Consider the following 15,033-nt stretch of genomic DNA (forward strand, 5'->3'; position numbering starts at 1 on the left):
GGATGGGTTTCCATATGTCAGCACCCAGCTGTCACACAACAATAAAATACCGCAGAGTTTATCACTGGTAAAAAGATCCCAGTTTACATAGGACACTGAAACAAGGAGATAATATTTCCTGGAAGTCAAGGTGGAGTTAATTACGAGTGATCAAATAGAGAAATGGTGGGCATGATACTCAATTTTCCACATGAGGAAACAAAGGAGGGGAGAAACAACAACAACAAAATTACATTTATAGAGCGTCTTTCACATCGGGAGGACGTCCCAAAACACTGAACAGTCAGGTGTCGGGATCCGAGCATGGGGGAGGGGTGGTGTAGGGGTGAGGGAAGGCAGAGAGGTGGGAGGGTGCCAAAGGCACGATTGAAGAGAAGGGTCTTGAGACCAGTTTTGAAGGAGGCGAGGGAGGGAGCGAGGCGAAGGGACTGTGGGATGGAGTTCCAGAGTGTGGGGGCAGAGAGGCTGAAAGCCCGGCCACCGATGGTAGGGCAGGTTGGGCGGGAGACATGGAGTAGACCGGAGCCCACTGAACGGAGGGAGTGGGCAGGTTGGTAGGTAGTCAGCAGGTCAGAGATGGTGGCATTGCCAGTCATTGCACGGATGTGGTGGAGAAAGGACAGTTCAGGGTCAAACAAGATCCCAGGTTCCTGACTGGCTTAGTGAGGTTGAGTGTACAGCTGTGGGCTGATGCTGCCAGCGCCTGAGGTGCGGAGGTGCTGGCGCGAGCCAATCAGGAGGGCCCCGGTCTTGCTGACGTTGAGTTGGAGAAAGTTGTCCCTCATCCAGGACTTCATGTCGGACAGGCAGTCGGTCAGGATGCCAGTAGTCCTGGAGTTGAGGGTGGAGGCAGAGAAATAAAAGTTTGGTATCATCCGTATACATGTGGAAATTTACCCCATGTCTGCGGATGATGTCATCAAGGGGGAGCATGTAGAAGGTGAAGAGGAGAGAACCAAGGACAGAGTCCTGAGGAACACTGCACGAGACAGTGCAGGGGCTGGAGGAGGAGTCGTTTGCAGAGACAAAGTGGAGGCGGTGTGAAAGGTAGGACCTGAACCAATCGAGGACAGAACCTTGAAGGTTGAGGTGGGAGGAGAGGCGGTGGAGGAGGATTGAGTGGTCCACGGTGTCAAAGGCACTGGAGAGGTCGAGGAGGACGAAGAGGCAGGGGGAGCCCTGGTCGCACATGGTCAGGATGTCATTTGTGATCTTAACCAGAGCAGTTTCTGTGCTGTGGGCAAGAAAACAATTGAAAACTCTTTACTACATTATTAAAAGCAATTAGATTTTTCTGACTCCTGGAGCGAATAGGAGATAAAGGGCAAGAACAAGTGACAAGGCAGATCTACTTGATATATGAGGTTCAAAGTTCTTAAAAAATGATTGTATTTCAAGGCCCCGTGGAACAATGAAATTCCCATTTGTATGTCCAGGATGAACCACCAAAAATGGACTTCAGTGAATGTTAGAAAGGGAGACATGGAGCAGGCCGGAGTCCAATGTGAGCGGACAGGTTGATGTTGGTCAGCAGGTCACAGAGGTTGGGAGGAGCAAGGATGTGGGGGACTTTGAAGGCTAGGACAAGGGTTTTGACATCTATCCTACAGAGAGATGGGGAACTAGTGGAGCCGGACGAGGGGGGGTGGTGGGAGGGGGGGGTTGTTGGGTGCGACGCATTTGTTTTTGCAGACTCCACAAAAAATTGCGGGCACGATATTCTATTGGCCAGCCTAATTGTTAAAAACTAAGGCTTATATGCAGCACCTTTGGAGTTAGGATGATAAACACTCTGATGCCTGAAGACAGGTCAACCATCCAGTGAGGGATGCCTCTGTCAACAGAGGGAAACATCACAGTTAAGCCTGCAAATACAATCAACTCAATAAGGTTTGTTTCAAGGCTGGCTGCTTCTTGATTGATTTGAGGGAGATAAAGGCCTTGTGGTTCATTGTGGAAGAGGGTTAGTTGCATTACTGTTAGCCTTTCATTATCAACAAAATCCAGCAGTTATACTTCAGGAATTTCAGATAATGAACTCTCACCGTGATGGAGGATTTATTTGGGTCAGTCAGGTGTCTGACACAATGCGGACACCCATCACCATGCTTAAGAGTATCCAAACCAAGATGAGATTTCCATGCATCCCACCTATAGATGGAAATCCCAGATATAGATTGTTGGAATGGAATAAGCCCTCTCTCCCTGGAGGGACACATCCTGCTTACTCAATTCCGGAAAGTATTAGGTACAGGTTAGCAAGAGCCAAGGCTTGGGGACCCCAGAGTGTGGTTGGGGATTGCTGGTGTCTAACTAGGTAAAACTGCATAGCTTGCCATTGATATTGCTGTCTGGCAAGCTTTCCCGCTGCTTGTCCAGCTAGAACCACCCAACCTTTTAGGGCTTTGGCTTGCAGGGTTAACAGGAGCTGAGTGAGATGACTCCCTGGCCCCAGTGACTGAACTGCCCTTCCAGGTCCTGCCGATGAGCCCCGCTTGGCTGCACTGTCATCAGCAGTGCTTTGGAATACTTCGGTACTCAGGAACCAGACTAGAGACCATCACAGAGATCTGGCTCGATTCCGACATTCCATTGCCAACCATGTCACCTTGGAGCCAGTTCAGCTCCAAGCAAACTCCACTTACTCCCGCAAGGAGGATCGACTCCTCCCCCCCCCCCGATGGAGGATGTAACACTTGAGTTCTATAGCCCTGAAGCAATGTGATAGAAGCGATCAAGGCAGGAGCTTAAAACCAATTAAGGCCAGATCAGATCATGTAACAGTACCAGTAGGGATTTCTCTCAATTTGACAAATGTTATAGGTTTAGAGATCTGCTTGGGAAATACAGCTGTCCCAAAAATGAATTCTGTTCCCTACCAGTCTGAATGCATAACAGATGGATTAATAATTATCCACCAGTTCAATAATAAACAAACAATTTACATTGGCTCAGTAACTAGCATTCTTGCCTTCAGGTTGGAAAGTTGTAGGTTCATGCCCCACACCAGAATTTGAGTTCATAATCTAGGCTAACACACCAGTGCAGTCCTCAGACAGGGCTGTTCTTCAGATTAAACTAAAGCCCCATTCCATGTGTGCTTGTTGTGAAAGTTCAAATATTGTAAAATGTCTGTGGTAATGAATTAAAGAACAGAGATTTGTTCTAATTTCCTGCCCAATATTCCTCAGCCAAAGATCACCAAAAACAAAATATTAATTGGTCACAACAACTTGCATTTATATAGTGTCTTGCACTCAGGGCAGGGTCTCTGGAGCGCTGCTTATTTATCTGATTACTGTTTGTGGGTCGCAACTGGCATTTAAATTGCTGCATAAGTAAAAACAATCGATATTATATGGCGTGCAAATATAGTTTGTAATCTTTAATCAAGTACTAGACTTTACAACTGCGTTTTGATTGAGCATTGTGAGTCAAGTCAATTATTAATAGAAGTACATCAGATAGCAACTAATTGCATTATAAAACACGATAAGGTCACGGAGCCTCGTGCGGGAGAGGCCACGAGCTGCAGAGTTCTGGATGATCTGCAGCCTGTGGAGGGAGGAGTTGGGGTGGCCGACAAGCAGTGAGTTTGCATAGTCGAGCCTGGTTGTTATGAATGCATGTATGAGGGTCTTGGCAGCCTGTGGTGTGAGACAGTGAAGGAGCTGGGCGACGTTGCAGAGGTGGGGGAAGGCAGAGTGGGTCATGGTGCAGATGTGGGGTAGAAAGGATAGTTGAGGGTCAAACAAGGTTCCGGACTGGCTTAGCAAGGTGGAATGTGCAACCATGGATGGTGATGCTATCAGACCCTGAGGTGAGGAGGCGCTGATGGGAGCCAATCAGGAGAGCAACAGGTCAAGAAACATAAAAAAAACATTCCTTCCCTGTGCTCTTGCAGTGATGCAGATTCCAGAAATGTCTCGAGAGGCTACCACAACAACAACAAGAACAAGATTACGTTTCACAAACTGTCTCCTCCCTCCACCTTCCCATGCCTAGCCCATCCTCTCCTCAAATTCCAACTGTGAGGAGATGCTGGACTTCCTCGAATCCAAAATCGAGGGGATACGTTCAGCCACCTCAGCCCAGTCCACCACCACCCCCACATCACCTCTCCCTCATGACCCACCTACCCAAGCCCCTCTATACCGTAACCAGGTCTCTCCAACCAGTGTATAAGATAGCAAGTATGCAAGTAGAAGATAGCAACTTGGGGATCTAAAAGAGAATTTAGGAGGGACTAATTCACGCAGCGGGTAGTGAGTTTGCGGTCCTTGCTGCCTGAAGCAGTGGTTGAATCAGATCGTGTAGATACATTCAGGAGGAAGCTCGACCTCCACATGAGAAGCGGGCAATAGAAGGTTATGGGAGGGAGTAAGGAGTGGGTGAAGACTTGTGTGGAGTATAAGCACCGGCAAGAACTGATTGGCCTGAGTGGTGTGTTTCCGTGCTGTACATTCTTTTAATTTTTTTCATAATCCCTTAACATGTTTACATAAAGATTAATCTATTGCTTGAATGCCTTTGATCTTCTGCAGCAGTTCATTCCATGTGGTTCCTTTGTGTAAAGATTGCTTTCTGAGTATGCTTTCACTGGTTTAATTCTAATATAAAATTTATGTTCTCTCTAACTTCATGTAGAGTGAAGTTATAGAATCATAATGTTAACAGCACAAAACAGATATTTTGTCCCTATGCTCTGGCAGGTTCCTGCATTAAAAATGTCTGATTTATGGGTTATCAGATTGCTGCCAATGCCACTTCCTGTGTGCTGGTATGTGTAATGTGTAGGAAGTGATGGTGGTGGTAATCTAATGATCTGGAAGTTGTCAATTTTAGTATGAGAGTATCTCCCTGAATGAGGTCCATAATGAAACTGCATTACAGCCATACTGCATTACAGACAAATGACCACCATAAAAGAGGTGCATAATTATGTAGCCCACACTATTATCCTCTTGTGCCGGAGTTTACTAAATGCCTTCTGAAAATCCACATACATAACCTCTGCGTCTCTACTATCCACAACCTTACAAATTCTGCCAAAGAATTCTTATTAGGTTGTTTAGACATGCCACCCTCACAACCATGCTGATTGCCAGGCTCTTCTTGATTATGAAGTTCCTCACACTCTCTAATGATGGGGTCTAGTAATAAGTAATGTTCCTACTGTTGACTTTAAACTCTCTGCCTGTACTTACTTGAATTCTCTCTTCCTCACGTTTGTGCGACATTTAATATCTTTGGTATTATTCCAGAATCCAGGGAATTAAAACTCTTACCCAAAATTCTTTACACTTATTTTTAATCCCTGTGGTCTGGTGACTCAGAAGTTTCAGTCTCATTAATTTGTCCATTGCAGTCTTTCTACCTTATCTTTTTAACTCCATCTACAGCACGAATGTTCCTCCTACTGACAGCATCATATCCCTCATTTCCACTGTGGAGATTAAAGCAAAATATTCATTCAACATTGTCCTTGTCCAATTCAAGTGTTACTGAGACCATCTCCTCTTTCATTAATCTTTCTTATTGTAATTATAAAACATCTATTTTCACTAAAACCATCTATATGTTTTCATGCTCTCTGCTCTCCTATTTTCTGGACTTCCTTGTATTGTTTTCTGTAAAGCCTCCTTGCCACTTTCTCTCACCCTTACAGAAGGCTGATACAAATTTCCTATGCACATAAAGAAAGGATAGGAAGGAAAGAACTCAGAGGCACAACTGGTGTTGTGTATCGAAGTGGCACATAACACAACTAGATTAATCACCCCAAGTATCCAGGGCATCCAACTACCTGCCAATTACTAAGATCACATGAAAGCCAAACACTGGCAAGTTGCCCAGCCTCATATCCACTCCATCAGCTTTTTGACAGCTTGCCTTACACCTTTCAGGATTTATGTACATTGACTGGTTTAAAAGATCACCTGTTCCTTATCTTGATCATTTTATGGAGAACTTTATTGGCATTCACTCTCCAATAAAAAAGGCTGTAATAAATACCATAAGTAGTAATAAAATTTGAAAAGTACTACAAAATGAAACGTTACTAATAGCCAGAACCTATAGTTCTCACATTAACAAAACATTAAATACAAATTAGAAGATAAAGATTATAATATGTTTAAAGTCGGAAGCTTTTAACCCAAACTAGTTTTATAAACCGATCCATTGCCATGGGTTCAGTATTGCAAGTTATATACCATAAACAACTACATTTATGGGGACAGTCACAGACTTCCATTTCCAGATTTGGTCGGCGAGTTGCTTGAAATTAAATGGTTAAAAAGTGGAATACAACCTTTCAATTTATAGTGCATCAGCTACATCCCCTATTTTATTACAACAAGTCTGAAACACTTCCTGATTCAAAGTTATCTAATTATGGACAGTTCTTACCTGATTTATAATATATACTCCATAGTCAAGCTGCTGCCGTTGCAGAATTGGATGCAAGTAAGATAACCAGTATTTCAGGTGTTCATCACGATTACGAAAAGGAATGAGGATGGCAACTTTCTGAAGTGCCACACAGTCTGCTGGGGTAAAGTGTCCACCCTCTCTTACCATTGGATTAGCCTTCATCACATCCTCCAAATTAACAGGTCGGGAAAATTCTACTGCAAGTGGTCCCACTATAAGAGGGCAAAATAAACCATAATTAAATCAGTGTCAAAAGTTGGTCACTTGCTAGCTATAGCATTTTATCCGTTTTCAAGACTCTTCCTGACTAGAATCATTGCTTGAAATAACTTCCATCAAAAATATTTTTTTTAAAAAATGAAATACAAAATGCAGAGGGTGCTTTACAAAACAAACTAAAAAGGTCAGCATACAATTTTGGAGAACAAGTCAGTGACTGAAGGAAGAAATATTGCTACGTAAACATGCTTTGAAAAAGATAAAACAAGGAAATTATAGCAACAGCATCAAACAAACAGAACTTGCGAAGAAGAGGAACGGAACTGTTAATGATTGATACACTTGGAAGAGAAATACCAGTGAGTCAAACAACAAAACTAAAAGCTGGCACACTGTAAAAAAATATGGAAAATGCCAGTAAATTATCAGCATTTGTAAGGGAAAGATAAGGTTATGCTTATCCTGTTATTATTATTCCCAAGTAGATTTAATGCATAAACAGCTACAAAACTATCTATCCTTTTCAGAGTTTCAACCTGACATGCATAAGCTACTACTTCCTACATAGTACCCCATACCACACAAGTTGCTGCTTCCTGTATCCTATGTAGCATCCTCCACCTTACATGTAAGCTACTTCCTGCATCTTAAACAGCATTGCTGCACATAATGTGTTTGTTTCCAACCTGTCTAAAGGATAAATTAGATAAAACTATCAGAGATAATGAGGATTATGGTAGATGTATTAAATTAGTTTTTTTACATTAAATCTTCTCAAAAAAACATTGTAGTTTATTATAATAATTATTGCATTTGGTATTTCACGTTGGGAGGACTTCCCAAATTCAACTGTGAAGTGGAGTGTTTGTAGGAGAATGCGGCGACCAATTTTGCGCACAGCAATGACTCACAAACAGCCATGGAGTGAGTGACCAATTTTATTTGGTAGGATTGTTGGCCAGGACACCGGGAGAAACTCCCTTCTCTTTTCGAATAGCTCCATTGGATCTTTAACTTCCACCAGTGCCTCAGTTAACGTTGCATCTGAAGGACAACACCTCCAGCAATGCAACACCTCCTCAGCACTGCATTGGAGTGCCATCTTAGACTAGGGGTCTCCAACCGATTGATCCCCGCTCGAAGGTGCTCTCATTTCCTCTGTTTTTTAAAGAGATCAGAGAGAAGAAAGAGAGAAAAGTATGTCCAATAGTTCTAAAAGAATTATGGAAAGAGGAGGCTCAATGGCAGAATAGTGTGTTGCTCAAGACCTTCATGTTCAGACACTTTAAGACAATCTGAGAACATTTGTTAAATAGTGACATTACCTTTTTGGTGTTCATAGTCTAATCACTTGATTGAAATAATAATAATAATAATCCTTGCATTTGATATAGCGCTTTTCATGTCGGAGGACGTCCCAAATCGCTTCACAGAACACACTGTAAAGTGAATTGACTGTATATTTGTGGGCGAACACGGCAGGCAATTGCGCACAGCAATGTCCCACAAACAGTCGTAGATTGAAAATGACCAATTTATTATTGTTTTTTTGTTTTGGAGGGATTATTATTAGGCTCTGTGTGGAGTAAGGAAACTTGCCCAAGGTTTCGCCCTCTGCCTGGAATTGAACTCAGGTCTCTCATTTGCAAAGCGAGTGCTCTAACCACTGAGCTACAGGACTCCACAACAAACGCCAAACCATCCAAAACCAGATGGCACAGTGGAAAATTGAGAATGCACCACGTGTAGTTTGTTACAAGCAACAGGAATGTACTTTACATATACCGATACCTTTCGTTGCCCAGAATAGTAAAGCAGATGCTTATTGTATTGTCAGGATTTCTCTTAACAGTGTATGCAACCAAACTAATGACAATGATCATTTCTAAAATAAACTGGTGCTGACCGTACTAAAGAACACATAATGCAGGGAGAAAGATGGAGAATCTGCCAAACCATCTCAGGCTTCATGCAACTTTATTTTGGCAGTAGATTGGGCAAGCTATTAATCTCATATGGAGCATAACAAAAACTAAAACTACAGTTAATCATATTAACAACTTGTAAGAACAAACCTTAGCCAAAACCACATACTCAAAAACAGCTGAATTCTAGATCCAATACAGCTGATCAAGATTATTATGACAATATAGCCTTTCATTTGTTTTAAAGTCAGGCACATTGATTGCCCCATTCCCCACCATCACTGCAAGACCTGCTGGACCCAGACCCCGGGGGCCAACCTCTCCTCCCTCATCCTGGTTCCCGTCCTCCCTGCCTATCACTCCATTACCCCTTCCCGTCTCACACATTCCCCCGGCAACGGTCCTCTCCACACCGGCCTACAAAATGTCCGCTCCATCTGCAACAAGTCTCTGACCATTAATGATCTCATCATTGATGAAAATATCGACATCATGGCCCTCACTGAAACCTGGATTACCCCAGGCAACACCTTCCCTTCACTGAGGCCACACCACCTGGCTCTACCTCCCACCATATCCCACGTCCCAACTGCTGTGGTGGTGGTGTGGCCCTAGTCTCCAGGGCCTCACTTGCTCTATCCCCCTACACCTCTGGCTCATTCCCCTCATTTGAGCACCTTTCACTTCACCATTCCTCCAATCTTTCCCTCCAAATTCTCATTTACCACCCACCCAAAACCTCCCCCACCTTCATTTCTGATGTCTCCACCCTCCTAGCTTCTCTCTGCCTCTGTTCTGAATGCCTCCTCATCCTCGGCAACTTCACTTCACCCCCTCCTGCTCCATCTCCTCGGACTTCTCTCTCTTTTCCTTTCACAATCTCTCCTGCCACCCACGTTCATGGCTACCCACTCGACCTGGTGATTACCCGGGGCCTCAGTGTCTCGGATATCACGATCACAGGCAAAGCCATCCCCGATCACCATTTCATCTCCTTCAACTCCTCAATCACTTTCCCAACTACCACCAAACAAACCTCCAGCTCCTAGAAAAAAATCTCCCTGCAATCCCTCTCCACTGCTCTGGAGTCATCTGAACTCCTCCCCCTCTGGCCTACCCCCCGCACTGATTTACCCTCCTCGCTCAATCTCCTCCACAACTCCCTCGCCACCACCGTCCTTGCCCCCCTCAGCTCCCGAATCGTCTTCTACTCATAAACCTCACCTTGCTACAATAGCCACCTCTGCTCCCTCAAGGGTCAGGTATGGGCCGCCGAATGCACCTGGCTCAAATCTGATCTAACAGTCCACCAGCAGATCTGGCTGTATCACATCAAAACGTACCGCTCCACCCTTGCCTCTGCCAAACAGGCCTCCTACTCCAAAATAATCTTGGAGGCGAAAGCAAACCCCAGGCTCCTGTTCTCCACCACCAACCGACTCCTCCACCCATCCTCCCACGTCTCGCCCATTCTCTCCTCAGGCTCTGACTGTGAGGAGATGCTGGATTTCCTCGAGTCTAAAATCGAGGGGATCTGTTCACTGCCTCCACCCTCCCAACTGCCACTCCCTTCCCCCACCACACTCCGACCCCTATCCATCCCTCCCTCCACAAATTCTTGAACCTGTCTTCCCCTCCTCTCTCATCACCATAACCAGCATTAAACAAACTACCTGCTAGCTTGACACCATCCCCAGCCCTCTCCTTACCTCCCAGCTCCCCTTCCTCACCCCTCTACTCTCCAATACCATCAATCTCTCCTTATCATCCGGTACTGTTCCCATCCCCCTAAAAACAGTTATAATTACCCCTTTCCTGAAAAGAATCCTCCCCAGACCCATCCCTGATTTCTAATTACCTGCCAATCTCCAAACTCCCTTTTCTTTCCAAGGTCCTTGAAAGAGTCATTGCTTCCCAGCTTCGCTCTTTTGTCTCCTACCACTCCCTTCACGAGCCTCTCCAATCTTGTTTCCGTACTGCTCTGATCAAGGTGGCAACAACATCCTGTCTATCTGTGACAAGGGCTCCCTCTGCCTCCTCTTCCTCCCTGCTGCCTTCAATACTGTGGAATACTCCATCCTCCTCCACTGTCTCTCCTCTCACCTCAACCTTCAAGGTTCCTTGAAATGGTGAGCATTGCATATACCTTGACCTATTTTTAATCCAATCTTTTGCAAATGAACCAGACCTAGAATGTAAGGTCCACACAGAAGAGCAATTGGGGATTGGGGGAGGGGGGTGGGTAGGAGTAATTACAACAACAACTTACATTTTATATAGCGCCCTTCACTTAGGGTAGCATCTCAGAACCCTTGTAAAAAATATTCCAATTAATTTAATTAAACTTAGTTTTCTTTTTTAAAGTACAATTGATCAGAATTGAAAATGTTCATTATTATGTGCAAAAAGTAGTCATACAAAACTTGTGAGTAAATCAGAAGTAGGCAATGCAAATAGTGCAGAATAACAATGAGGCTTAAAATAGAAATAGCAGCTGGCTGACACCAAACTTTCGTTTTAAATACTCTGTAGAAAGCTCAACAATTTTGAGGTCTTGCAAAAGAATGAATTAGAGAAAGCAATAGGAGGCCTCAATTTCAAGATGAGGATCTATGGAGGAAGAGCACTCCAGAGAAAAAGGAAGAATTTGTTGATTAAATAAAAATGACATTTCTTTGAAAAAAATATGCCCAGTGACTTCAGCAAAAAATTGCCGAAGAAGGCGACTGAAATAAATATAATAATGTACTCGTGGCGGTTGGCTGCATTTCTGGAGAGAATTGATCAAGCAATATAAAGAAAAGATGGATTTGGGTATCCAAAAAGGGCAGACGTGTTAGCTCTTTCAAATTCCTATTCACGGGCATGCAGGCAACTTGAATTGAAAGTAGATCCACCACATTTCACAGAAGCAAAATCGAGAGACTGCCAGGCTCTTGTTGTTTTGCAGGTGCTTGTCATAGGGGTTACAAAATTTTCCCAAACCTGGAGGATGGTTGTGAGAAACTAAACCAGTCGTGAATACTGCAACGGTTACATGCATGATAGAACAGTGTTAAGTATAGTTTGAAGTTAACAACAACTTGCTAATAGTGCCCTTCACAATCTCAAGTACATTGTTGCAGAAGAATGGAGTTCAGTAAGTAATACACTTATACAAAGTACATTGTTGCATAAAGATAATGATGTATAATTGATTTACATTGTTCCATTTCACCCCAAAGCCTTCCCCCACCTTCCTCTCGGTCATCTCCACTCTCCTTTGTTCCCTCTGCTCTGAATGCCTCCTAATCCTAGGCGACTTCAACCTCCACTTCACCCCCTCCTGCTCTACCTCTGCCGACTTCTCCTCCCTCCTCTCTTCCCTTAACTTCGCCCTCCTCCTCCCCTCATGACCGTGGCCACCCCCCTGGTCAAAGTCACTAATGACATTCTGAACATCTGTGATCAGGGCTCCCTCTGCCTCCTTGTCCTCCTCGACCTCTCTGCTGCCTTCGACACTGTCGACCACTCCATCGTCATACACCGCCTCTCCTCTTTACTTAATCTTCACGGACCTGCCCTTGCCTGGTTCGATTCCTATCTCTCTCACCGTCTCCACTTTGTTGCCTCTAACGGTTTCTCCTCCAGCCCCCGCACTGTCACGTCTGGTGTCCCCCAGGGCTCTGTCCTTGGCCCTCTCCTCTTTAATATCTACATGCTCCCCCCTTGCTAATATCATCCGCAGACATGGGGTCAACTTCCATATGGAGGCGGATGACACCCAACTCTATCTTCCTGCCTCCACCCTCAACTCCAGGACCACTGCTGTCCTGACAGACCACCTGTCGGACACCAAGTCCTGGATGAGGGCAAATTTCCTACAGTTGTATGTGAACAAGACTGAGGCCCTCCTGATTGGCTCGCGCCGGCGCCTCAGCACCTCAGGCTCTGGCAACATCAACCTCAATGGTTGCACAATACAACTCACCAAACCAGTCAGGAACCGAGGTGTCTTGTTCAACCCTCAACTGTCTTTTCTCCCAAGTCATGACCCGCTCTGCCTTCCCTCACCCCTGTAACATCGCCCGACTCCGCCACTACCTCACCCCTCAGTGTATGGACAGTGTATGAGCTCAGTGTACGGATAGTGTATGTGCTCAGTGTATGTGCTCAGTGTATAGACAGTGTATGTGCTCAGTGTATGGACAGTGTGTGGACAGTGTATGAGCTCAGTGTGTGGACAGTGTATGTGCTCAGTGTGTGGACAGTGTATGGACAGTGTATGTGCTCAGTGTATGTGCTCAGTGTGTGGACAGTGTATGTGCTCAGTGTGTGGACAGTGTATGTGCTCAGTGTATAGACAGTGTATGTGCTCAGTGTATAGACAGTGTATGTGCTCAGTGTATAGACAGTGTATGTGCTCAGTGTATGTGCTCAGTGTGTGGACAGTGTATGTGCTCAGTGTGTGGACAGTGTATAGACAGTGTATGTGCTCAGTGTATAGACAGTGTATGTGCTCAGTGTATGTGCTCAGTGTATAGACAGTGTATGTGCTCAGTGTATGGACAGTGTGTGGACAGTGTATGAGCTCAGTGTGTGGACAGTGTATGGACAGTGTATGTGCTCAGTGTATGTGCTCAGTGTGTGGACAGTGTATGTGCTCAGTGTGTGGACAGTGTATGGACAGTGTATGTGCTCAGTGTATGTGCTCAGTGTGTGGACAGTGTATGTGCTCAGTGTGTGGACAGTGTATGTGCTCAGTGTATAGACAGTGTATGTGCTCAGTGTATAGACAGTGTATGTGCTCAGTGTATAGACAGTGTATGTGCTCAGTGTATAGACAGTGTATGTGCTCAGTGTATGTGCTCAGTGTGTGGACAGTGTATGTGCTCAGTGTGTGGACAGTGTATAGACAGTGTATGTGCTCAGTGTATAGACAGTGTATGTGCTCAGTGTATAGACAGTGTATGTGCTCAGTGTGTGGACAGTGTATGTGCTCAGTGTATAGACAGTGTATGGACAGTGTATAGACAGTGTATGGACGCCCCCTGGCCTCGGGCTGTGTCGGCCCTGCCCGGCCCGGCCCGGCCCTGCCTTACCCAGATGCGGGGAGCTCTCCGGACAGGCGGGGGCGGGGGCCGCGGGGCTGCCGCCGTGGGGCCGGGGGCTGGCGGTGGCGTTGGGCGGCGGACGGCCGCGGTCGCCGCTCAGGGAGCGCACGATGTAGGCGGTGTAGCCGAAGCCGTCCAGATAGTACAGGAGGGTGACGACCAGGTGCAGAGTGCACAGCATCACCACCACCGAGCACAGCCCGAGCAGCGAGCGGCCGGGAACCGCCACCAACCCCACCGGCCGACCTCTGCCGCCCTCCATCCCCGCACCGCACCGACCCGACCCGACCCGAGCGCCGTCCGTCCCCTCTCTCTGCCTCGCCGACCGACAGCGCCCCCCGCGGCCCCGCACAGCAACAGGGGCGTCTCCCGTCACCGCCTCGTCGTCACCTCGACGACCATCGCCAACCAACCCCCATCGCCGTCAACATCACAGGGCGTTGTTAATAATAATAATAACAATGCTTGCATTTGATATAGCGCTTTTCACGTCGGGAGGACGTCCCGAAGCGCTTCACAGAACACACTGTAAAGTGAATTGACTGTATATTTGTGGGCGAACGCGGCAGCCAATTGCGCACAGCAATGTCCCACAAACAGTCGTAGATTGAAAATGACCAATTTATTAATGTTTTGTTTTTTTGGAGGGATTATTATTAGGCTCTGTGTGGAGTAAGGAAACTTGCCCAAGGTTTCACTCTGCCTGGAATAGACTACGGCACTACCTCACCCCTCACGCGGCTGAAACCCTGGTCCACGCCTTTATCACCTCAAGGCTGGACTATGGGAACTCTCTCCTCGCCGGCCTTCCCGCCACCTCCCTCCACACTGCAGGTCATTCAGAACTCTGCAGCTCGTGTACTGTCCCGCACCAGACACCGCGACCACATCACTCCCACCCTCGCTCGCCTCCACTGGCTCCCCATCCCCCAGAGGATCGAATTCAAGATCCTCATCCTCACCTACAAGGCCATTCACGGCCTTGCTCCCTCCTACCTCTCCGACCTACTATCTCCCTACCTACCTGCCCGTACCCTCCGTTCCTCTGGCTCCGGTCTGCTCCACGTCCCCCGCCCCAACCGCCCTACCATCGGTGGTCGGGCCTTCAGCCTCTCAGCCCCGAGGCTCTGGAACTCCATCCCCCAGTGCCTTCGCCGCCTCCTCCCTTTCCTCCTTCAAGGCCGGTCTCAAAACCTTTCTCTTTGACTGTGCCTTCACCTCCCCTCTCGACTCTCTACCCCCTCCTCGCTCCCTCCCTTCCCTCCCCTCACCCTGACCATTTCCCCCCTCCTCACTCCCTCCCTTCCCTCACCCTGACCATTTCCCCTCTGCTCGGGTCCTGACCTAACTGTACAGCGCCT

The 15,033-nt window shown here is 46.4% G+C and overlaps 1 protein-coding gene across 1 annotated transcript in view; it reads right to left on the reverse strand.

The window, feature by feature from the left end:
* The window catches only part of b4galt1l (DP-Gal:betaGlcNAc beta 1,4- galactosyltransferase, polypeptide 1, like), a 30,460-nt gene extending 16,526 nt beyond the window's left edge, over positions 1-13,934 (reverse strand). The window contains exons 1-2 of the mRNA XM_042344519.1: positions 13,661-13,934; positions 6,412-6,647 (exon numbers count right to left, since the gene is read on the reverse strand). Of these exons, the coding sequence (XP_042200453.1) occupies positions 6,412-6,647; positions 13,661-13,934 (510 nt within the window). The remainder of the gene's footprint in view (positions 1-6,411; positions 6,648-13,660) is intronic.
* Between the last annotated feature and the right edge of the window lie 1,099 nt (positions 13,935-15,033).

This window comes from Callorhinchus milii, unplaced genomic scaffold (genome assembly GCF_018977255.1).
Source record: "Callorhinchus milii isolate IMCB2004 unplaced genomic scaffold, IMCB_Cmil_1.0 Scaffold1, whole genome shotgun sequence".
Classification (NCBI taxonomy): Eukaryota; Metazoa; Chordata; class Chondrichthyes; order Chimaeriformes; family Callorhinchidae; genus Callorhinchus; species Callorhinchus milii.